A 23,522-nucleotide genomic window follows, 5' to 3' on the forward strand; every position below is an offset into this window, starting at 1 on the left:
GGTTTTCACCTGCGTGCCGTGCGGGGATGGGAACACCAACGGAAATGAAATCTTCAAGATGAAACACTCTTAATGCACTAAATAATCATATTTGTTCATATAATGCACACAGAGCAATGAGCAACTTCATGCTCTGTCTCCTTTTTGCTCCGTCCTCCTTGCGCCGTGAGGCGTTCAGGCGCAAGGAGAACGAATTGCAAGTGTTGACTAATTGTTTTCCATTTTTATTCACATACCCCCTATGACAGTTGGTGTACCCCTGGGGATACGCGTACCCCACTTTGGGAACCTGGGCTCTATATTACAGGACTGCTCTAAAGTTTTTAACAACGTACTCCAAAAACACGAGTCAAAGATCCTCCATATGACGGGAGCCCTCTGCTGTTTTCTAACGCGACTCAAAGAGCAAGGACCTACTACAAAACGTTAGTCAAAGATCCTCTATATGCCGAGTAGGCTGCTGTTTTTTAAGGACGTACTACAAAAACGCAAGTCAAAGATCGTCTTTATGAAAGAAGCACTCTGCTGTTTTTAAGGACCAGCTGTTTCAGGGTCTACTACAAAGACGTTACTGAAAGATTCTCTAGATGAAAGGAGCACTCTTCTGGTTTAAGGCTCTACTCAAAAAACGCGAGTAAAAGATCCTCTGTATGACAGGAGTGCTCTGCTGTTTTTAAGGACCTACAGTACAACAACAAAAACTAGCCCAAAAATCTGATATGGCAAGGACCGACTACAAAAATGCTAGTCAAAGATCCTCTGTACGAGGAGTACTCTGCTGGTTTTTAAGGACCTACTCCAATATTGCCATTCAAAGATCCTCTATATGCAAGGACCTACAATAAAAGATCATCTGTATGACAGGAGCACTCTGCTGTTTTTAAGGACCTAGTACAAAAACACAAATCAAAAATCTTCTATATGACAAGGATTTACTACAAAAACAGTAGTCAAAGATCCCCTTTATGATGGTTTTTAAGGACCTACTCCAAAAAACGCTAGTTAAAGATCCTCTATATGCCAGGAGCACTCTGATGTTTTGAAGGACAAGCCGTTTAAGGACCTACTACAAAAACACTAGTCAAAGATCCTCCATATGACAGGAGCACTATGCTGTTCTTAAGGACAAGCTGTTTAAGCACCTACTACAAAAACACAAGTCAAAGATCCTCTATATGACCAGGATCTACTCCAAAAACACTAGTCAAAGATCCTCTATATGACAAGGATCTACTCCAAAAACACTAGTCAAAGATCCTCTATATAACAAGGGTCTACTACAAAAACACTAGTCAAAGATCCTCTATATGCCAGGAGCACCCTGCTGTTTCTAAGGACAACCTGTTTAAGGACCTACTACAAAACTTCTAGTCAAAGATCCTCTATATGACAAGGGTCTACTACAAAAACACTAGTCAAAGATCCTCTATATGACAAGGGTCTACTACAAAAACACGAGTCAAAGATCCTCTATATGCCAGGAGCACCCTGCTGTTTCTAAGGACAAGCTGTTTTAAGACCTACTACAAAACTTCTAGTCAAAGATCCTCCAGGCCAGGTGAATAGCCGATAGGTACGTAAAAAAACCAACAACACAACTTTCAAGCATCGTCACTTTTCATGCTACGACCATTTGACAAACAAAGCATTGCTGATGGAGCAGCGGGCTCATCTTATGAAGTCTTGACCCAGTCTTGACCCGTGGTGATCCCTGCTGCACAATAGATGCTGAAGAGGCCACAAGTTCATGGGCAGGTGATGCTGCACGGGTGAAACAATGGACTTTGTGTACCACTACCAGCAGTGCAAGTCTATTTGCATGAGTGGACGTGAGGCTCACCACGATGGACGGCATATGTGTGTATACTTTACAACCACTTCGATAAGCATGGAAACGCTAGCTCCAGTTGGAACAGCTGTGGCTAAACAAGGGGAAGTGTGACACGTGCAAACACACCCATGTTCATTACACACAACATGCCAACTTTCCACGATGTTCAACCCCCTGTAAAAGACCCCCAGACGCTGCCTCTCTGACTGCGACGCAATTTAGAGCGTGACCCCTGAAAGTCACACAAATTTCGGGTAGAGGAGGTGGAGTGAGTCCTTGAGCTCTTTAGTCAACGTGAAGCATTGCAGCTGCAGTGTCCTCATCCTGCTGCTACCTTTCCATCCCTCATGCAGAATTGCAAACATCCCACTATCCACAAAAAAGGAAACTTACGTGTGTCCAGTGTCTCCCAGTCAGCTAGAACCAAAACAAAGCAGCGTGCATCACCACTCTGCTGCCTACTGATGTAGGAAGCAGAGAAGAGGGGGAACTCTTTGCTGTGAGCTGCCAGCCACACAGTCGGTGACGTCAACAGTGTTTCCTGCCCCTCAGCCAATGGCCTGCCCACCCACGGACGGGCCCCCGCCCCCCCTTCCTCCCTCCATGCATCCATCCCGTCCTCGTGCTGCAAACATTCCCATACCGGTCTGTGGTGAAGGAGACTGAGTGCACGGAATGGAAGAAAGGGTGCGGAGCGGGCATGAGGCAATAGCGGACAGAAGAACTGATTTGTTGGAAAGGAGATCTAAATCATCTGTTCTTGGGTAAACGTGGGACTATTATGAAACCTTTGTTAACTCTACAGTCAATGTTTTATGTTAGATTTTAACATTCCTAGCGGTCAGACAGGAAGAAGAAGTGAATAAGGACAATAAACTCCACCTATTATTGCCATTTTGTACTGACATACTGTACATGTACCACGTCTACGCTGTTGTGATTGGCCAAGGGTGCAGGGTTGGCTCCAGTCCCTCACACCCACCCTGCACCACTGTTCAGAAGTTACGTGCTAACGGTGATCAGCAAACAAAGAAGAATTGGATATTGGAAACTGAATATTGAGCTTTGTGACCTCGGTGACCGTGAGGTAGGTCTTGAGCTCCCACGAGCTGCCTTTGTCCGATTTTGATAAACAATTCTTACATCTGAACAGAAACGCTATCTGGGTGCCATTTTCGAGAAGACTTTTAGGGAGAATTTGAAAACCAGTTGAAAAATGACAAGAAGTTACATTTTGCGCTGTTGGATCTTGAGGAGGTTTTAAGTAGCACTGCAAAAAAAAAAAAATGAGTAAGCAATTTTTTGCAAACAACCATTAAAGTGAAATAGGGTGTTCATCAGCCGATTAAAAGTTCAAGACCACATCTCAAAGGAAACCCCAAAAAACCCCTAAAATAGAAATGTTCCGTGTTTCCAGGAGGCTAGTGGGAATGTTGCTCCAGGTGGTGACGATGGCTTCACGGAGGACAACCACTGTCTGGAACTGATGTTCATTTTTGTAAACTTCCCTTGCCATCAGGGGAACACGCAGGATGGTCCAAAAGAGTGAGGTTATTCCTCTGGAGAAGTCCTTTGTCAGGCGGGCATTGTGAACTGCATTTCCACATAGCCAGCTGCCGTTTGACGCCCCTGCACAAGCTGACGCTCCATTGTTCCACTGAAGGAAAAAGCAGCCCAGATCACGATGGCGCCCCCTCCACCGTGCCGTGTGGAAAACATCCCATGTTTGGTGCTCTCGTGCAAATTCAACAGGCAATTTTGTGGCGTTGAAAGAGACGAGGCCTTTGAAGACATTTTTTTGTTCTTAAAATCGTTCTCTTGCAGATGCTGTATGATGGTTACGGTACTGTGCTCGGCACCAGTAACAACCTTCAATTGGGCCGAGGATGGTCCCGTGTCTTGACTGGACAGCCAATCAGATGCTCCGGCTCAGAGCCGGTGACATTTTTTGGGTTCTACCACTTGATTTTTCTGTTCCATAACCCTCAGGATCTTTGAAGAAGTTTCAAATGACCGCCTTTGTGCGTCCAACCTCGGCATCAATGACACGCTTCGAGAGGCTGTGCTTATGCAGCCCAACAATCCAATCGTGTTCAAAGAGAGAAAACTTTATTGCCTTTGCCATCAAGAGAACATGACAGTGTGAATACCTGACAGAAAATGACACTGAATCCACACTGAATCCAGATTTTGCCACATCAGCTAATGAACAGCCTATTTCACTTTAATGCTTCTTCGCAATAAAAAGTGTCTTCTTTTAGCATTTTGAAACTCTACTTAGAACCTCCTTAAAGAGCAAACATTGCAAAATGTACATTTTTGCCATTTTTCAACTGGTCTTAACATTTCGATCAGGAGTGTAAGTCTGAAAAGTTGGAAATGCAGAACAGGTCCCCCTTAAATAAACAAAAGGTGAAAAATAAGCTGCCCCCGTATGCTTCAATTTTTCCATATGCGGCTCTCAGTGGAAAACCAGCCCTGCCCTGGCGGCGTTAGCCTATATGCCAGCCTGCGCAATAATCCCATTGGACATCCTTCCAAGACGTAATGCCGCATGTGGAGACGTTGGGTGGAAAAGTGTGCATTTTCCAGACTGGCACAGATGCTGCTGAAATTCCCAGAAAGGATGTTAGACACTGTTTGCCTTCAGTGGGAGGGAAATGACAACAGCGATACGGTTTTATGTGGAGCGGACCAAATGAGACAGTTAAACCTTTGCACAGCTACTACAGTATGGAAACGTCCCCTGACATATTTACTCAGGCGCTTCTCCCACTCACACACGCACGCACGCAGTAAGTAAAGTTAAGTGTGCAGATAGCTTGTTCGGTAATAAAGAAGCAAAAATCAGTAAAAGCAATTTCCCCTTAGGGCTTAATAAAGTTGGGGGTTCACAAAAAAACTCCGTACTAGTTCATTCTAGACCTCGGAGAAGAACGCTCCAGAAATAAAGCTCCACTCTCGTTCCCGGCGCTAAAATCATTGCCAGTCAAACGAATGACGTGAAAGCTTTTAACGCACCTCAGGATAGTCATGTGCTAGCATTTCAGTTTCCACGTCCCGATGAGATAACACTGACAGCAAACACCTATGTAAACATGTCACACACATCGCTAGTCATCATATCAAATTAGCCTCCTTTTTTTTACAGAACTAGAACATGTTGAGCCCGAGGCGCTCGCTGTGACCATCAGATGCTCTTTGAAGTAAAAACGTACTTGGAAATATTAGCATAAGAATACTGTTCATTAGGATAATGACTCAAGCATGACTCATGACTCTAGCATATAGAATGCCCCGGTGATGGGGAAAATAGTTACTGCCATTACTCGTTACCATCATTTGAAAGTAAGTACCGTATTGATATTTTATAGCGGTCAGGTCGTCCAATTTGAGGTCTGGAGATTTATACATGCAAGCCAACAGGTGGCGCCAAACGAATTTTCCCCGAGTGAGTGAGAGATGCCTTCCTGTCACACGCGCTGGCGTAGAGACGCAGCTGAGAAATGAGATTTTTAATTGCAATTGCAAAAAGACATCTTACTTATTTTGTGTCATAATCGTCACACTGCTGTTTTTTTTTTTTATATTTTCTATTTCTCTTTGACTTTTTTTTTCTTCCAAGTGTTGGGAAGCGGAAGGGTAAAGCATATGCTTGGTGTTTGCACATTTTTAGTGGGCTTTGACTGGCCAAAAATGTAGTATGATATACTTAATACTATTGCCTAGTAACTGCTGGCATCAAAAGGTATGCCTGCCGTATGTCCCTGTCCTTTCTCTGCTGTGCAGGGCATGGCTCTGTCAACCCAAAGTTTGCCATTTTAACAGCCTAGAGCAGGGGTGTCCAAAGTGCGGCCCGGGGGCCATTTGTGGCCCGCGGCACAGTCTAAAAATGTCATTTAACAGGAAAACTACAACCAAAAAAAAAAAACACCAGCAGCAAAAATGGGAAAGTCAAAGTATTAATTTAAGAGAAGAGTTGTAATCTAGCAAGGAAAAAAAGCCATCATTTCTCAAGAATAAAATAGTATGAGGATGTCAAGAAATGTCATTTTAGTAGCATGAAGTTGAAATATGAAAGAAAAAAGCAATGAATAAAGTTGTAATTTTTGCAAACTCAGGTTGGGGGAGAATTTATCACATGGGAATAAAGTCTAAATAATAGGAGAAGAAAATGTACAGGAAGAAAGTTGAGATATTTGGGGGGAAAAAAAATCAACAGCAGAAATGGAAAACAGCAGAAATTTTACCAGAGTAAAGTCAAAATATTAGGAGAAAGAAATATTTTTCTAATGAGAAAAAAGTTGCAATTTTATGAGAATAAACTTGTAAAATGAGGAAAAATATCATTTTAGTAAGAATGTTGAAATAAAGAAAAAAAATACATCATTTTTTTAAAAAAGATATAACTAATTAATAATTACCAGAAGAAAATTTACAAGAGGGAAGCTGAAAGATTCAAGATTCAAGAGAGTTTTATTGTTATGAAATGAAATAGTTTGGAAATTTAAAAAAAAACAAATGGAAAAAAACAGATTTTTTTATTTTATTTTACAGAAATAAAGTCAAAATATTAAGAAAAAGTCATAATCGAACGAAGAACAAAAGTTGCAATTTTACAAGAATAAACTCATGGAAAAACTGTATTTTTAGTAGCATTTCACCTATACGTAGTACAAAAGGTGAAAGGGACTTTGTCAGCTGGAGTGAGCTTAACCAGCTGCAGCTCAACACCAGCAAGACAAAGGAGATGATCATTAACTTCCAGAGGAAAACATCTCACTTCACACCGGTGAACATCCAGGGAGCGGACATAGAGTTGGTAGACAGCTACAAATTCCTGGGTGTTCACCTTAACAACAAGCTGGACTGGTCCGTCAACACCCACGCCCTCTACAAGAAGGGCCAGAGTCGCCTCCACCTGCTGAGGAGACTGAGGTCCTTTGGTGTGTGCAGGACTCTCTTACGGACCTTTTATGACTCTGTGGTGGCCTCAGCCATCTTCTATGCTGTGGGCTGCTGGAGAGGGGGCAGCACGGACAGGGACAGGAGCAGGATCAATAGGCTGATCAGGAGAGCGAGCTCTGTCCTGGACGGTCCTCTGGACTCCGTGGAGGAAGTGGGGGAGAGAAGGATGTTGACTAAGCTGACATCCATCATGGACAACACCTCTCACCCGCTACATGACACTGTGGGTTCCCTTAGCAGCTCCTTCAGCACCAGACTGTTACACCCACGGTGTAAGAAGGAGAGGTTCCGCAGGTCCTTCATACCGACCGCTGTCAGGCTCTACAACACCTGAACCATTTTGTATTCACTATGTCACTATGCATTCTTTACTTGTGTATCTTGCTTGCTGCTGTAACAAGTGAATTTCCCTGCTGTGGGATTAATAAAGTACTACTACTACTACTACTGAAATGCAGTTTTTCTTGAGCATATATTTAGCTTCTTAGCATATCTCTATGTGTTGGTTTACAAACTATCAAAGTGGCCCTTGCATCCTTTCATTTTTCAGGATGTGGCCCTCACTGGAAAAAGTTTGGACACCCCTGGTCTAGAGGGTGTGGCAGGTTCAAGCATCATGCCGCCCACGCACGTTGCTTGAACATGCAGCTGGATGCTTGACGCGGTTGACTTATCTTAGCAGTACGACCGGAAACAGAACCTTTCTTGTAGGTGTAACGGCACCAAGGCTATCCCAGTGGTGCGCTGTGCTTCCTGGTAGGAATACAAGTCCTGTCAGGAGACGGTGTCCTCTGGGAAGTGAGGCAAACAGGAATGCAGACATGGAATCAGCAAAGCAAGCAGGCTGGCTGCAAGGCTCATAAACTCATGGGAGTGGAAAGGTTATGCTAATGCTATGCAAAGGCCTGCGCTCCCCTCTTGACTGCTTGCATCACAATAACGTCCACCGAGTAAACAGCAACAACACTTATTCGAGCATGAGGAAGGGTGCGTTTTGTAAACCCGCAGGGGGGAACAAATACTCTAAAATGAATGCAGGTAAGTTCAGCCCTAGCTAGACCATTCAACATCATGGACCACAAGACAGTGTCCACGTTGCTGCATGGGAGATAAGAACAAGGAGGGGAAAAAAAAAAAAAATCACGCCGATGACACCAGCCAAGCTACTGACAGACGCCATGACAAAAATGAGGAGAGATGTTCCACACGGTGGAGAGGTGTGAAGACTGCTGCTCTGCAGAGTTAAAGCAAAGTGACAAATAGCCCCCAGTGCAGGCTGTGCACGTGGCACGCACACACACACACACACACACACACACACACACACACACACACACACACACACAAAATAGGAGCTGTTGCTCTTCCATCCATTTTCCATTCCAATTAACCTAGCATGCATATTCTTGGAATGTGGGAGGAAGCCGGAGTACCCAGATGGAACCCACGCCTGCATGGGGAGAACATGCAAACTCCACACAGAAATGTCTGACCATTTAGCATAAAGGGTCAGGGTTGGGTTAAGTAATAGTTGGGTTAGGGGTTTAGGAGTTATACAAGTAGGAGGTATAGGAGTAGGGTGTTATGATGTTATTAAGTTGGGGTTTAGCAATTAGGTTTAAGGTTTGGCCTAAGGTTTACTAGTAAGACTATTACAATGAACATGTATCAAAGCAATGTGACTCATAGCTCATATTAAAAAGGTATTAAAGCGCTCCATGTTTCTATGATGTTATGACTAAAGGTTTAGTACATCTGTTTTTTCCCCCTCACTGGTGTCCAAGTCACGTCTCACTTCTACTAAAATCAAAAGGGAATGGTGGTCGTGACTGGTACCTGAGAAATAGCACACTCTGTAAGATGGAAGCCCTCATGTGTGGAAGCATCGTGATGCTATTGTCACAGGCAGTGGAAAAGGGCAAAGTATTCACATTCGGAGCTTTAACTTCACAGTTTTAGCTCTATGCCTTAAAACAGGGGTGGGCAAACTGCGGCCCGGGGGCCGGTAGCCGGCAACATGACTTGCAGTGCTATTGTGGCACGCCTGAGTCGCCAAAATAGTCAGACGCAATCTGTAGCTTGTAGAAAACAGCAACACAACACGTCAACACACACGACTACTGCACCTTGTGGGCATACAAATATCTACACGCAGTACCCATGCCAAAAAAAACACCCATATATTCCTGCCGCAAGGCATACTGGGCAGCTCGTGGTACTCTTTCTCCCAACATTTTCCCGTGTTTGTCGGATTTTTTGCTAGATTGCAAAATATGCTGAGGTCGTCAGAAGTAAACGAGGAGGAGTTAACATTCTCGATAGCCAATGTTCATATTGTTGCAGCCGGGCTACCCAGCATGCCTTGCGGGCGTTTGGTCATAACAGTTTTAAGTTACGTGTTCTGTTTAGCGCTTAGTTGTTGATTTATGTGCTGCGTTAACTTGCTGTGGATGTGTTGTTTCCGTTTCATTGCACCGTGACGGCCCCTGAAAAAGTTTGCCCACCCCTTCCTTAAAAGGACCCCTTTTAGTTGTGTCACATCTAGACTTTGCAAGTATAATTTGTCTTGTCGGCACATTTAAAAAAAAACAAAAAAAACACCACCCTCCCAGTTGCTAGTCGTCTTCACACCTACAATAAACCCGACAATGACAGCCCCCCCCCACCACACAGACGCTAGCATTGGAGTGGTAAGAGAGCCACTCATTACCACCTCTTCCTCATGTGTTTATGCACCACACTGTAATTTTATAAACGCCTTTGATACGCTCCTGAAACAGCTGTGCTGTCAGACTGCACAGTGACTACGTGTCTTTGGGATGACAGCAGCCTCATTATGTGCACTGAAGGAAGATACGAGTCGTGTCCACTAGACAGGTCAGCGTGCTCTACTTCCTGGATAAAGAAAATGGTTGAGACACACGACGTACTGTCCAGCTGTAGACTGCATCATCACTTGTGTAAGCTTGGTAGGTTTATAAATGGTCTCTTCAACCAGACCCTATAAAGTTCATACAGCCCCAAAAATATGTTGCACACGTCGATAGAAAACAAGTCTTTAAATGTTGTCCGAGATGCGTTTTGGACTGTTTTACTGGTTTACTAGCTAGGTATTTGGCAATGTGACAGCAGTGTAAACAAAGATGTTACTCATCAATGCAAGCTTGACGTTGTTAGATATCATACATTAGCCTTATTAGCTCAGTGCATTGTCAGTCTAATAACTTCCCTTAGGGTCCTTCAGGACACACACAATCACTTGGGGAACACTTAAGATATGACTCATGGAAAATCCCTGGGAGACAAAGGCATTGTTCTCACTCACACTAGCTTAACGTTTGCTTTCCAGGCACACAAGCTTAAGTTTCACAGTCTAGTGGGGTGCAGCCCCTGCTATACATGCTGTGTACTTTCATTCTGGGCTCCATCCCAGAATGGGCTCTGGGCTCAGCGGTGTAACCAATTATGTAGATTGTCTTTTTAAATTGTCTTTTAATACAATTTAAAAACTGTGATCATAGACCACTTCTCCGTGAGCAACATGGTCCATCCATTCATCCATTTTCTATACCGCTTCATCCTCATTAGGGTCATGGGGGTATCCTATGAGGGTACCTATCCCAGCTGACTTCGGGCAACAGGTGGGGTACACCCTGGACTGGTCGCCAGCCAATCACAGGGCACATATAAACAACCATTCACACTCACATTCATACCTATGGACAATTTAGAGTCGCCAATTAACCTAACATGGAATACCGGAGTACGCGGAGAAAACCCACACACACAGGGAGAACATGCAAACTCCAGAAATGCCCAAGGGGAGAATCAAACCCACGCTGTTCCTGTGTTGGCCAACATGCTAACCACTAGACCACCGTGCGGGCCGCAACATGGTCCATGAACCAGAAATAAAAGCTAATGAAAAGAAAAAAGGCATTAAGTCATCAAAGTACACCATAAGGGACAAATATGTGCACCCAGGGGCAATGAAAACACCCAGGGTAAATGAGAAACTAGTTTTAATTTTTTAAATATACTTTAGTGACGTCACAGGGGGTGGCGTGGGCCTGTGCCGCAGATATAAAACTTGAAGGATGCAGGGCCTACTTTGATATTGAAGACACCAAAATGTAAAGCTATTAAGACAACTCAAGTACATGGCATCATTTATTATACATAAATACATATAAAAGATAAACAACTTTTAGTTACACAATTCAACACAGACTTGGGGGGGGGGGAAGAGAAAAAAATACATGGCATAACTGAACAGAAAATGCATCATTTGATTAATCAGCCTCTTCTCTTGCGTTATTGCCTACAATCCATCGCAGAACACAATCCAACGTCCTCCATCAGCAAAAAAAGCAGTGTTGCATTCACTTTTATAGCTTCATTTTAAGACCATAATAGATGCTCCAGTCCTCCGTCCAAAAGACACTGCAGGGGCTTCCAGCACATTAAGGATGTGTACGCTCCTATGACAGTTTTGGATCCTAAAAGAACCACTGTGGTCAAGATGAGCGCCCCTTGGCTCCCTCCACAGGCTTCATTGGTCGCTTCTTTCAAACATTTGACTGAAACCTGAACCATCAGCATCTGCCTCCAACCATAGGAGGTGTGAAATGACAAGAAAAAAAAAAAAAAAAAGGCACCCTGTTCTGCATGCGTGTGACCATTTAACGGCCTTTCCAAGAAAGGAAATAAAACTCCAAGCAGCTGAGATCAGGAATTGTGAAATGAACCCTGATTTTTTTTTTTTTAGTGCACCACTACAATAAAAAAAAAAAAAATCCCAGTAATTACTAAAATGGTTGAGTTTGGAGGCTACACAGCTCAGGGTCATGTAGTCTGTCATGCAGGGACTAAGCATGAATGAAAGGAGCATTTTTGGAAATTTTCAGGAAGAAAAACATTTAGCATCAACACATTTAAAAATATAACAACAAAAAAAAAACACGGCTTAAATATAACTTTGGTCATAATTTAAAGATTGTCTTTTTTTGCAAGTAGCAACCCAAACGCAGTCCAAACCGAACTTGTACAAGTACAAATTGAAGACCCTCATCACTCATCTTTCTCGTGGTTGGCATTCCCGTTCATGACGCCGTTTGAGTGGTGGGCCCACGTCTGAGCCTGCAGGACCTTGGGCAGCCTCTTGCCTTTGGTGTAGGCGTGGTACCAGAAGTTGAGGAAGAGGAAGAGGAAGATGAGGCCGTACAGGCCGATGATGTAGATGAAGATGGGGAACTGGTAGGGGCAGTCCCGCATAAAGAAATACTGGGAGATGTGGGTGGTCACCATCACAAACTGGATCTTGAAGGGCAGGGATAGAAACAGTTAAGGCTTCCAAGTCTCTCTTCTCTTATTGGTTACAAGAACATAAACAGGAAGCTTTAGTGTGCTGACTAGTGAGTGAAACAGCGCTAATATATGGAGTAAAGTTTGAAGTTGAGTGCACTGTAGGAGGATGTCTTCAGAAAATGGTCCTTTAAAACAGGACATGCCATCAACAAGCAAGACACGGTGGCTGAGACTACCAATAAAAGGCCTTTAAAACCTAAACTAAAATCATCATGAGAAAAGTAGATTGTAGAAGAACCTAGGCAGAACTAATTTTAGGACACCCCCTTTGCGTCCCATCTATTCCCCTGTGGGATGTCGCTTTTTTTTCCCTTTTTTTTTTTTTAAACACTAAGTTGTATAGCTCCCTAGAACATAAACATTGATGCACGCAACATTATGGGGAGACCACGTCACACTCCACTGGAATGCTAATCTTTAAAGAGAGACCACATGACAGATGAACTTTAACACAGTGGAAGAAACTAAAAATAAAACCAGTGAAAATCTAAGTGGCTTGCATGCTTGGTAAGTGCTGCTGTTTTGGCTAGCAAATGAGTCAAATCTTTACCAAGGAGTTGTTTGAGGTTGGTGTTTGTTCTATTTCATTAAATAACCATTTGGTTAAAAGCAACTGTATAAAAGGTTATTCTTGAAATAAACATGTAACATTACCACACTGCATTATATGAAATGAATAAATCAAGGCAAATTTTGTCCATAATCTTGATTCAGGCATTTGCAGCTTGGATCGAGCTTTCGAGGTCGCTTTCTTACCACAACCCAACCATGCCACACTACTTGAAACTGGACCAGAGCTGCACTAAACGAGTGCCAGAGTCAAAGTATCAAACACACGAAGGAGGGGGGGGGAAGTGACATACCAGCTGAATGGTGGTGAGGTACTTCTTCCACCACAGGTACTTCTGGTACTTTGGGCCCATGGCGGTCAGGCCATAGTAGCAGTACATGACTACATGGACGACAGAGTTGAGCAGGGCATGGAATGTCCCCAGACCACCTGACCAAATAAAAGGATCGTTAAAAGCTGCATCAACGCAAACAAACAGTACAAGGAGGCAGATTGTTGTACCTGGAGCAAAGCGCACACCAAACCACCAGGTGAAAGGCATGATGGAGTGATGGTACACATGAAGAAATGTCACCTGGTTGTTTTTCTTCCTTAACACAAAGAAAATCTAAAAAGGAAGACAATTTTAGATTCTGAGTGAACACAATGACACAATCATCATCATCGTCGTCGTCACTTACTGTGTCCAACATCTCTATGAACTTTGAGAAATAGTAAAGCCAGCACGTTGACGCCATCTAGAGGACACAAAGGCACAATGCATGACTAAGGCAACAATACACACCATAATGCAACAATGTTTATTTACAAAAACAGCTACAAAATATGCAAAATTAGTAACACTGGAACACTTCTACAGTTTAAAAAATAGTTCTGTCAGGACATGTTTAATAGAATTTATAATCCACTTCACACATGCACTGTATTATATCAGGCACACCTGCACAGTAATGACATCCAATACAAGAAGAGCTGTATCAAAAAGTCTGCCTTCACACAGACGATTAGTTTTGATTGACACTACAGGAGTGGTATTAAATTTAACTTTTGTCATTGAGCTGAAGGCTTTTTATAGCCTCTCATGTAACCAAAGCAATAGAAACGCTACAACTAAAGCAACTGTTATATATTGATACATTCCAGGGTTTCCCCCCACTTTAAACAACATACAGTTTGAGGTGGGCCGTCCCAAATACATTTAGACAGCCACGTAGATTTGGGGCCACCCGTTCACCTCCCTCAAACATAATTGGCCAATGTGTCAATATAGCTTGTCATTACAACTCCGTACAGCGGGTAGCGGTATGCTTTCTAAACACCTTATACGCACCTGGTCTGCCAAAAAATAAAGATGAAGCAGGAAAGTTCGATGTTGCACATTTGGCGATATTCAGAACTGTGTAGATAATCTTTTTCCCCCACAAAAAAGCAACTAGCAACAAACTGACATGAAAATACATATTGTGCTTCAACAAGCAGCGACTCACTGTGGGTACCTCCCAACTAAAAATCACCCACAGGTGGCTCCGTCTTGTTTGTAACAGAAGAAAATTCATGTGTTTTTCTAAACATTTGTTGTGCTTTTCATGGTTTGTTTTTACTCTCGCACAATGTGCACTAGGGCTGGTTGATTTGATTTCTCTTGAGATAGACATATCTACCAATATTTTGTTTCTAAAAAGAAGCCTTCAAATTTCAGCCGCAAGTATCGATGCATTAGATTCAACAGTTTGTTTTATATGTGTATTAAGTCCCATCCAAACCCGTGTTCCCCCTAGAAGAGTGAGTAGGTCAGCCAGCCGCTACTGTCGCCATCGAGCATTTCCAGCAAGTTACCAGACGCTGATCAGTGCTTACAAAATCAGATGTGTGGGAGCACTTTGGCTTTAATAAGGAGGGCGACACTCTAGACGGAAGTACACCAGTTTGCAAGCTGTGTCGTTTGAACGTAAAATACTTGGAGCCCACCTCAAACATCACCACCGGGACAAGGCAATGCTAGCGGAGAAGAAGCTACAACGTGATCCAAAACAAGCAATGCTGGATGGCTTTGGTGACCGTTTCCAAAGGTTATCTATCTACTTCGCCAAGGTTACAGAAGATTTCAGAGTCCACAGCTTGCTTTATTTGCTTATTAAAAAGTTTGACACCTTATTCAGTGATGAAACACAGGCTTCAGGCACAATTTTCATTATGCTGCACTTTTTTTTTTTTTGTACTTTTCAAAAAGGCTTTTAAGCCACAATTTGCACTGTTTCAATAAATTAAAGTAATTATCTCAGCACATCTTTTGAGTCATTTCGTCCAGCAATCAAAGTCAATGGAAGATGGGGAAAAAAATAAAATAATCATTGTCTCTAAAAGTTTTCAGAAAATTAGGTGTATAGTGTTGTGTATTGTCTGCGATATCGTGAGACAAGTATTGCTACAGCTATAACATGCGCCATGGACACCCATGCAGGTTAGACGACATCACTAAAGCCCCCCCACAGCTCTTGTACTGAATGTCATTAGAGTGTCCAGGTCTACCTAATGAATTGTACTTGTGTATTTACCCTCATAGCTTGTGGCGAATCCGAATAGTCGACCAGGTCACAGTGAAAGGAGTATCCCGTTCCCCATCCAGACATGACAAACTAGAAAGACACATTCCAGTTAGTGACAAATAGGCACACAGGATTACAGTCAAACAAGAAAATGCTACTTGGCTATGAATATTGCACAATACAAGCAAATAAGTCAGTCATCGTGACACATGAAACACTTGCTAGGGCGCATGTTTAACATCTCATTGTGTGGAAGGCCGCACAGCATCACTCGGCACACCCACCTCATAGCACATGTACAGAGACAGCACCACCACGCTGAAGTTATAAACCACCAGAACTCCCTTCAGGTCAAAGGCTTTGCGGTTCTCCATGATGCGGGGCCCCAGCGACGTGACAAAGTAAATGTACATCGTGATGATGACCGTCTGGGGGACAGGGGACGACATCAGCAGCCAGTTGCCTGTCCGAGAGTCTGGAACAAGGGCGATAAATACGGTCAGTTTTGACATAATGCACAGACTTCTCATAAATTAGGAATTAAAACAACAACAAACAAAAATACCAACCTGCATTTTGGATGAAGCCGTCATATATGAGTGCAGCTGAAGACTTTATATCATTCAATTCCATTTTCAGACAGGATTCTGACAAGTTCACCTAAGAGGCAAAGCAAGAACTCCGTTTGGATACGCGCTATATGCAATAATAGACATTTAACCAATTCAAATAGTGCAAGTGATACAATTCGATTTCATCAAGCCGAGTGTCATTACAGGCTCAACCCGAATAAAAGTCAACTCAAGTCATGAAAAGCATTAAAAACTACTAAAAAAAAAAAAAAAAAAAAAAAAAGAAGGCTGGACTGTGGTGTTGCAAAACAGTCATTCAGGTCACACAAAGCCAAGAGTGTACCAGCAGTACAATGAGTGGCAGTCTCACAACCAACAATGTTTGTTTTAAAATGGATAAACAAGCAATGCTTAAACGTCCAATTATAAATACCCCCCAAATTTTAAAAACTATTCCTCTCTCCACAGTAACTAATAGATGCAAGAGCATGACCACATAGGCAACAATTATCTATGCCTCATTAGCATTTTTTTTATCTGTAAAAGTAAATTTACTGAAAAACTATGAAAAAAAAAAAAAAGTGAAATGCTCCTGCCAGAAGCAGCAATTATGTAATCTTAAGGAAATTTGACTAAAACAACCTGTAAATTGAACAAAAATCTAATTTGCCAACTGCTAAACATAACATTTTTAGCCTTCAAGGGAGCTGGAAATTATGCAATATTGCATGCTACCTCCTCCACAAAGCTCATTTACTTACAACTGAGAGTAAATTCATTGCCATGTCAGCAACGTTTATGGTTAGCCATCTAGTAGACTGAACTGTGCCCAAGTCAGATGAAACTAGTTCGACCGGTTGTATGGAACAGATCAGTAAGCGGAAGTAGGTAACTTTAAGATTTAAAAAAAAAAAAAAAAAAAAATCACAGCAGTGCCCATTAAAGCAGAAGTAGGAGGGGATATACCAAAAAAATAAAAGCTCGTGTAGTACCGTAATTAATTGTTGAAAGTGTGTGTAAACGGGAAGGTACTTTCTACTTCAGGGCAGGTATTTACGAGCGGATGTAACATTTTAATACAAGATTGTCCACTACGGCTGCTTTTCCTGACCTATTAGCAAAGCACCAGACAAAATTTGCATTAGCAGTGGATTAAGAGTCTTTGAGCACATTTTAAAAAATTACTTTTAACGTAACGGACTGCTAAAATATGCCATTAAATAGTGCAAAGAACACATCAATTTTAAAACCAAAAGGTGTTGCTGTGATCCGATGACGAGCAGCAGGTGACGCAAGGGATGAAAAACAAGTTTAGCAGCTCACACTTTTAGCACAAGATGCAGTCGACAAATTCCACCTCTCATGTTTTAAATTCACACTTCAAAGCCAGAAATTGTCACATTACCTGAAATTCTGCCGTGTTGCCACTCGAAGACGATCCCTTTTGCGGTCGAACTCTGGTTTTAAATTAAAAAAAAAAAGGCCGGCCACACAGGTGGGTTAACAACTCCGTTCATACGTTAATGATGAGCGCGCCTCTCGGTATTTATATGGTGGTGTGAGAAAGGGCGGAGTGTAAGACTCATACTCGGTCGCTGATTGGCCCACTTGTGGTCACCATTAAAGTGCAGTCATTCTTGAGCAATGCCTCACATGAAGACGTCACATTGTATCATTCTGTAAATCATAATGACTACTACTGAAAATATTCAACATCAGTAGTACAACATGTACTACATGTACCTTTCCATAACTTGGCTAGTGACACTGAAAGGCTATTTTTACAAAATTTTGTCAAACTAACGATAACTATATAAGTTCATTTCAGTCATTTAAGCAAACTGACATACACATATTCAAGAGGCTCTTGATTGTATTTATACAACACATAGAATGACATAAGTGTGCTGTTTCCACAACTTTTATGATTACCAGCAACTTAATTTCAGTGATAAAAGGTAAAAAAAAATGAGAGTGAAACCTCACTTTGGCCACTTCTGACATGGTTACAAAAGGCAATATGTTAAAAAGGGCCATACGGGAGGTGCTTCAGTATCACTCCTCAAGTTGCAAGTTTCAACATATAGGACCCATCAACATAAACACACATGCAGATGTGTACCATACTGACAATGAGCCCAATGTATGTTTTTCAATGCAAGGTCACTCCCCGTTTTGAGGATTACGGGTAGCACGCAAGAAAAAACACATAATAAAAGACTCTGACAGTCACATATGCATACGTACATAACAGCACTCTCATTGTCCAAACACTAAAATGTCACTTCCAACTCATGTAATCCCTGAAATATGCTTGTGTCAGCATCACCGCATCACAAAAGGCGTGTACGGGATAGGTATTCCAATTTCAATGAAACTTAGTGGAAATGTCCATGTGGAATGATGTGCATGAGAGTCTCCTTTCTCACAGGTGAAACTTGAAAAGGCCATCCTCAGTCTTCATCACTCCACGTGTCCTGAAAGGCAGGATTGACGGACGAGTGTCCGGGAGCATCCTGTAAAATGACACAAAGCTCAATATCACATCAAGGAAAGTCATCTTTTAATAATAATAACCATGCATGTTCATCATGAACGTTCATAACCATTTACTTTGGGTGGATTCTTAATTCTTGGTCAATGGTTACATCAAATGCCTCAAAAGCAGCTCTGTGTGGATCGACCCTGAAATATTGATACTTCTGATAGCAACAATTTATGCTCTACAATCAAATCAGTCAGGGACGTCAACCCATCACTGTTGCGTGAGACTTCAGCTTAGTGAGCGTGTAAAGCATTAACGCCACAAGTTTTGCTTTTTCTTTAGCTTTTTGTGTGTGCGGTTTGTTTTAAAGCCAACACATACAGTAGGCGTACCTGTGATGGCAAAAAAATGTGACTCGAAATGTATCTGCTGCTACACATGAAAGGGTCTGGATGCTCAGTAACAGTAAGAGCAATACCAGGGCTGTCCAAAGTGTGGCCTGGGGGGCGGCCATTTGCAGTCCGACCACAGACGTTTGCCTGGTTTTTAAAGGGTGAGTAGTTTTACTTTATTTGACTTGTACTTACTTTTAGTGGTTGACTTCTGTTTAGATTTCTAGATGTAATTTGAAACATTACCTGTGCAGTTAATAAAGGTTTTATGATGGGGACAGTTGGACAAAATTAAATATTAATTAAATACATGCAATTTGGATTTTCTTTGGCTTTTTTTGTTTTTTAAAGCCAACCTGTAGGTCTAACGGTGATGGCAAAAAAAACAAAAAAACAAACAGGAACGTAACATACAGAGACCAAAGGAAAGGTATGACTGCTCAGTACAACATGAGCAAAACAATTAATAAAAATATATTAATGACATATACCTGTACACACACACATTCATTGGACCAAGCGGATGCTAATGTAACTAGCATGAAAACAACCAGAGAAGCTTCAAAGAGTGAGTAGTTCTCCTTTTTGACTTTGATTTAGTTTTAGTAGTTTACATCTACATTTAGGAATGTTAAAATGTCATTTGAAACGTTACCTGTGTAGTTAATAAAGATTTATGATGGGCACAGTTTGACCTTGGAACAGATTAATTTACTTTCCATTATAGCCTATTGGAAAACTAGTGTCTGCATCAAAGAACAGACTGTGGTGTTTAGAAAGTATCTTCTTGTCTCATTTTCAAAGGAGTGATCTATCATTTTGTTGGTAAAAATGATAACCAAATACATGGGCAACCTGATGTAGTGATTATATAGGTACAGTATATGCTGAGCACTGAAAGCGAACTACAATGTCACCTTATCCACAGCGAAACTGGTGGTGAAGCTCTGCAAAGCCTGGTAGGGCTTGTCGTTAAATTGGAAAACAGCCACTTGCAATGTAGAAACTTGTGTGTAATCACGGTACATGAAGTGCAGCCCTCATCTTTGACATTCTTTGTGCGAAGTCATTACATCACAAAAAGGCAAAAGGACACTTCGTGGTGCATGCAAAGAGATGACTCATCCCGTGTAATAGAGCTTTACAAAGTCATGGCACCTTATTTGACTCCTCCTCCACATCTGGGCCACGCAGCACTGGAACCCACGCCAGGATGTTCCCATCTTTACCTGCGCTGTACAGCTCCTGTACAACGTGAACAGACACATTATTGTGACGCTGTTGTCATCAAATTGAACCCAGACGAAACAGTAGACACGCTTGAAACGTGACCTCATTTTAGCTATGACGCTCTACCATAACCACGACAATTACAAGTTGGGGAGATGACATTTAGTTACAAGCATCTGAATATTAACTGACACCAGTGCCGATGTATTGTGAAGGAAACTTGGTTGGAAAAACTGTAGCCTCCAAAAAAGTCTTCATATAAAGCTGTATAATAAAAGATGATGTGCAAGAGGGTGGATGAATTAACAAGAGAGTTTATGCGGGGTTAGTTCCCCGTATAAACAAATTTCGTTATGCTTTTTAACTCACATTTTTCTTGTTTTTTTTCAAGTCAGATTTATTGTTAAAACGCCATATGTGCAAGACTTACAGCAGGGGTGTCCAAACGTTTTCCACTGAGGGCCACATACTGAAAATCAAAGGTGGGGTGGGGGGGGGCACTTTGATATTTTTATGATTTTGCTTTTTTGTAAAAAAGGCTAAAAAAAAAAACAAACTTTTGACATATTTAAAGACAAAGCTTTGTTTTATTATTAGTTATTAGTATCAACATTTCACCTTCTTTCTCTTTCCATGTTGCCTTTTTGCTCAATTTGTCCTCATTTTTGCTGTTTTATTTTGTTTAATATTATTTCAACAATGTGCCGGGACCAGTACAAAACAAGCTGTGGGCTGCAAATGGCCCCTGGGCAACACTTTGGACACCCCCGATCTACAGGAACTGAAAAAAAGAAGAAAAAAAAGACTGATGAGAAAAAAGCAAAAAATAAAAATAGACTACATAATCCAAAAAATACAAATATATAATACACAAAATTATATATATATATATATATATATATATATATATATATATATATAAAAATATATAACATATGTATATACAATATAATAATGACAATAATAATAGTAATATTATTGTATTATTTTAATGTATTTAGAGTGATAACATTGGTTTAAAAAAACTTAATTTTATTATTTTATTTAAATTTTTAATTTTTAGTTCATTTGAATCGATTCCGTTTGCATCATTTATCACTTTATTTCATTTTACTGTATTTCATTTCAATTTGATGAGGTCATCAACATTTATTAGGGGCATATTTGACAAATACCTAACACCCATCATATGCATAAAAACCTAACCTGAATAACCCACACCAATAAAATGATCACTTCTTTGTCAAAGGTCAAAAAAAAGAAAAAAAAGTCTACAATGGGGACGTAAAGCAAGCTAAGTGAAGCACCACTTGAGTGAGAAGCTGCTTGACTGCATTCTTACCGTCTTAGTTCTAACAAATCACAAGTATGACACCGGATTTCGAAGGCAGCGTGGGATGGTATTGCCTTTTGTTGTGAAATATGTGTGTTGCTCCCACACGATACCTGACCATCAAATAGTGACATCGACATCATTTTCTTGCAAACAAGACAAAAGTGGCATTGCAACCCCTTGCTTTTCTCACCTGGTAGTCTGGGTGGAACTCGCAGCAGTCCACCTGGTTGTAGTGGCCCCTGAGCATGGTGACCAGCTCGCCCGTGTGGAGGGCGTACACGGCGACCGAGGTGCCGCAGGGCACGAACGCAAACTCAGGACTGCAGCCTTGGGACACCGTGAGCTGACGCCTCTTACTGCTCTGGTTGCTGACCTTCCCGTAGTTCACCTGAGAGGGTGAAGGTGCACAGGGTTTGTCTGTAGGCCTATAACATATGTTTCTATGAGATCATTTTTTCCACTTAAGCGTAAATGACATTCGTGGCGCCCCTTATGGGTTGTGGTCAAAATGCTTTGGAAGACATGCTAGCACACATGTAAAACAGATACCCTTAAAGTTGTATAATGATTAGACAAACGATCAATGATTCATGGACAATTAGTTGCGAAGTCCCGCCCCTGCAAAGGCGTTTTTCTTGATTTTTTTTTCCAACCTATCTTGCTCAAAGTCTCCTAAAGGTGTGTACCAAATTTCGTGGTGATTCAGCTAAAGACTCTCAAGTCACAAGAGGTGGTTTTGTAGAGCGCAATAAGCTGTATGAGAAACTTCAAGTCAGTGTCACTTATGGGGTTTAATAAAAGGGCTACCATAGGCAACACAGTAGTGATGTATGTTTGGACTCATTTTTACCCTTTTGTGTGGAGTGTTCAGGAGTAGAAAAGCTCACACAAAATACATTCTGAACTGTAATGTATAATATGAAGTACTGCACTATAAATGTATCAGGGGTTGGGCTAGACCTCTTAGTTTCCACTAGTGGATAACTGTATGACTCCCACCTTGTGGGAACATTTGGGCGGACGGCCACAACGCACCAAACAAGGTCCATAAAGGGATGCTTAGATGGGTTTGGTGTGGAATAACATTCACAGAACCCTGTCCTCAAACTCAGCAAACAAAAATGTGTTTATTAAAACATGTTCTGGAACAGGGTAATATATTTCTTGTTGAGTTGTGCCCTTGAAATCCCCACAACTCTACCTACCTCCAGGAGCCAGCTTGGGTCTGTGTGTTCCCATGAGAAAAGATCCCCTATCTTGTAAGTTACACTGTGTCAGGTGGAACAAAACCCACCATGGCAACTGCAGCGCAAGGCGGTGGAGCAGGAAATTAGAACAGGAGGCTGTGTTAAGCGCTCAGGGCAATGGCATGGTTTCCCCAGGCTTGAGACATAGCTTATTAACGGTGCTAGGGTAACTACATAAACATGTGATACAAATGGAGGCCAATAAAGTGAAGCAAGCATGGATAGTTTGCATACTCCACTATCGAAGGTAAGCAAGGACACACACACACACACACGCCATACCAGCGTGTTTTCCCCTGTGGCGCTGTTCCATAGACGCATGCGGTCATCGGTCCCAGACGTGAGGAGGTACAGGCCGTCGCTTGTGAAGCACAGGCCGTTTACCCTGCCATTGTGGGCCGTGTTCACTGTGGAGTGGCAGAAAACACATTAGATGTGGCAATAATACTTTTGGCATAAGTGCCCATATGTGATCATCAGCCAGTAAATACCTCTGATTTGTATTTGGGGTTTTGTTCCTCATTATTCGATGAGGACAAAAAAAAACAACAACAAAAAAAAAAAACAAGGAATATTCTCATCCATCTTTTAAAAAAAATCTAAATAAATAATATACAATATACTGTATTAAATTAAAAGAAAAGAAATATAAGACACTTAATATTAATTAAAATTATAAATAAATAAAAATACTCAAATTTACTCAAATACTAAAATTTGGAGAACCTACCCGTACTAAACTGACCCAAACTAAGTAATGCAAAAAAAAAAAAAAAATGACAATAAACTAAATGCTATTAAATATCTAATGGTGTCAAAAATAAAAATGTAAAACATGTTTTTTAAAAACATTTATATCATGAAATTTTCCAAACAAGCTGAAAAAGAAATCTTAATTTAAAAAAATTTTTAAATTAAAATAATTTAAAAGAATTTACTAAATTACCCAAAGTGACGCACATAAGTAAATAAAAAAA

The 23,522-nt window shown here is 41.4% G+C and overlaps 2 protein-coding genes across 8 annotated transcripts in view; both read right to left on the reverse strand.

The window, feature by feature from the left end:
• Positions 1 to 10,956: 10,956 nt before the first annotated feature.
• On the reverse strand, positions 10,957 to 18,362 carry elovl7a (ELOVL fatty acid elongase 7a). Of its 3 annotated transcripts, XM_054774076.1 has the most exons (8): positions 17,261 to 17,374; positions 15,853 to 15,943; positions 15,568 to 15,758; positions 15,293 to 15,373; positions 13,418 to 13,474; positions 13,239 to 13,344; positions 13,030 to 13,166; positions 10,957 to 12,118 (listed from the first exon to the last, which is right to left on the reverse strand). In XM_054774076.1, exons 2-8 carry the CDS (start codon positions 15,914 to 15,916, stop codon positions 11,870 to 11,872), a joined length of 885 nt encoding a protein of 294 aa, XP_054630051.1. In that variant the 5' UTR covers positions 15,917 to 15,943; positions 17,261 to 17,374; the 3' UTR covers positions 10,957 to 11,869. The 3 variants fall into 3 exon arrangements, with proteins under 3 accessions (XP_054630051.1, XP_054630050.1, XP_054630049.1); XM_054774075.1 differs by lacking the exon at positions 17,261 to 17,374 and adding an exon at positions 18,285 to 18,362 and having other exon boundaries at positions 13,030 to 13,344; XM_054774074.1 differs by having other exon boundaries at positions 13,030 to 13,344; positions 17,261 to 17,378.
• Positions 17,587 to 23,522, reverse strand: part of ercc8 (excision repair cross-complementation group 8) — a 34,357-nt gene continuing 28,421 nt past the window's right edge. For 3 of the 5 annotated variants that reach the window (XM_054774070.1, XM_054774071.1, XM_054774073.1), the window contains 4 exons: positions 22,828 to 22,952; positions 21,489 to 21,686; positions 19,891 to 19,977; positions 17,603 to 18,371 (listed from right to left, as the gene is read on the reverse strand). In XM_054774070.1, coding sequence (XP_054630045.1) covers positions 18,309 to 18,371; positions 19,891 to 19,977; positions 21,489 to 21,686; positions 22,828 to 22,952 — 473 coding nt within the window. In that variant the 3' untranslated portion in view covers positions 17,603 to 18,308. Of the gene's footprint in view, positions 18,372 to 19,890; positions 19,978 to 21,488; positions 21,687 to 22,827; positions 22,953 to 23,522 lie in introns of all 5 variants that reach the window. The other 2 variants (XM_054774069.1, XM_054774068.1) reach the window with 2 other exon arrangements.

This window comes from Dunckerocampus dactyliophorus, chromosome 4 (genome assembly GCF_027744805.1).
Source record: "Dunckerocampus dactyliophorus isolate RoL2022-P2 chromosome 4, RoL_Ddac_1.1, whole genome shotgun sequence".
Lineage (NCBI taxonomy): Eukaryota > Metazoa > Chordata > Actinopteri > Syngnathiformes > Syngnathidae > Dunckerocampus > Dunckerocampus dactyliophorus.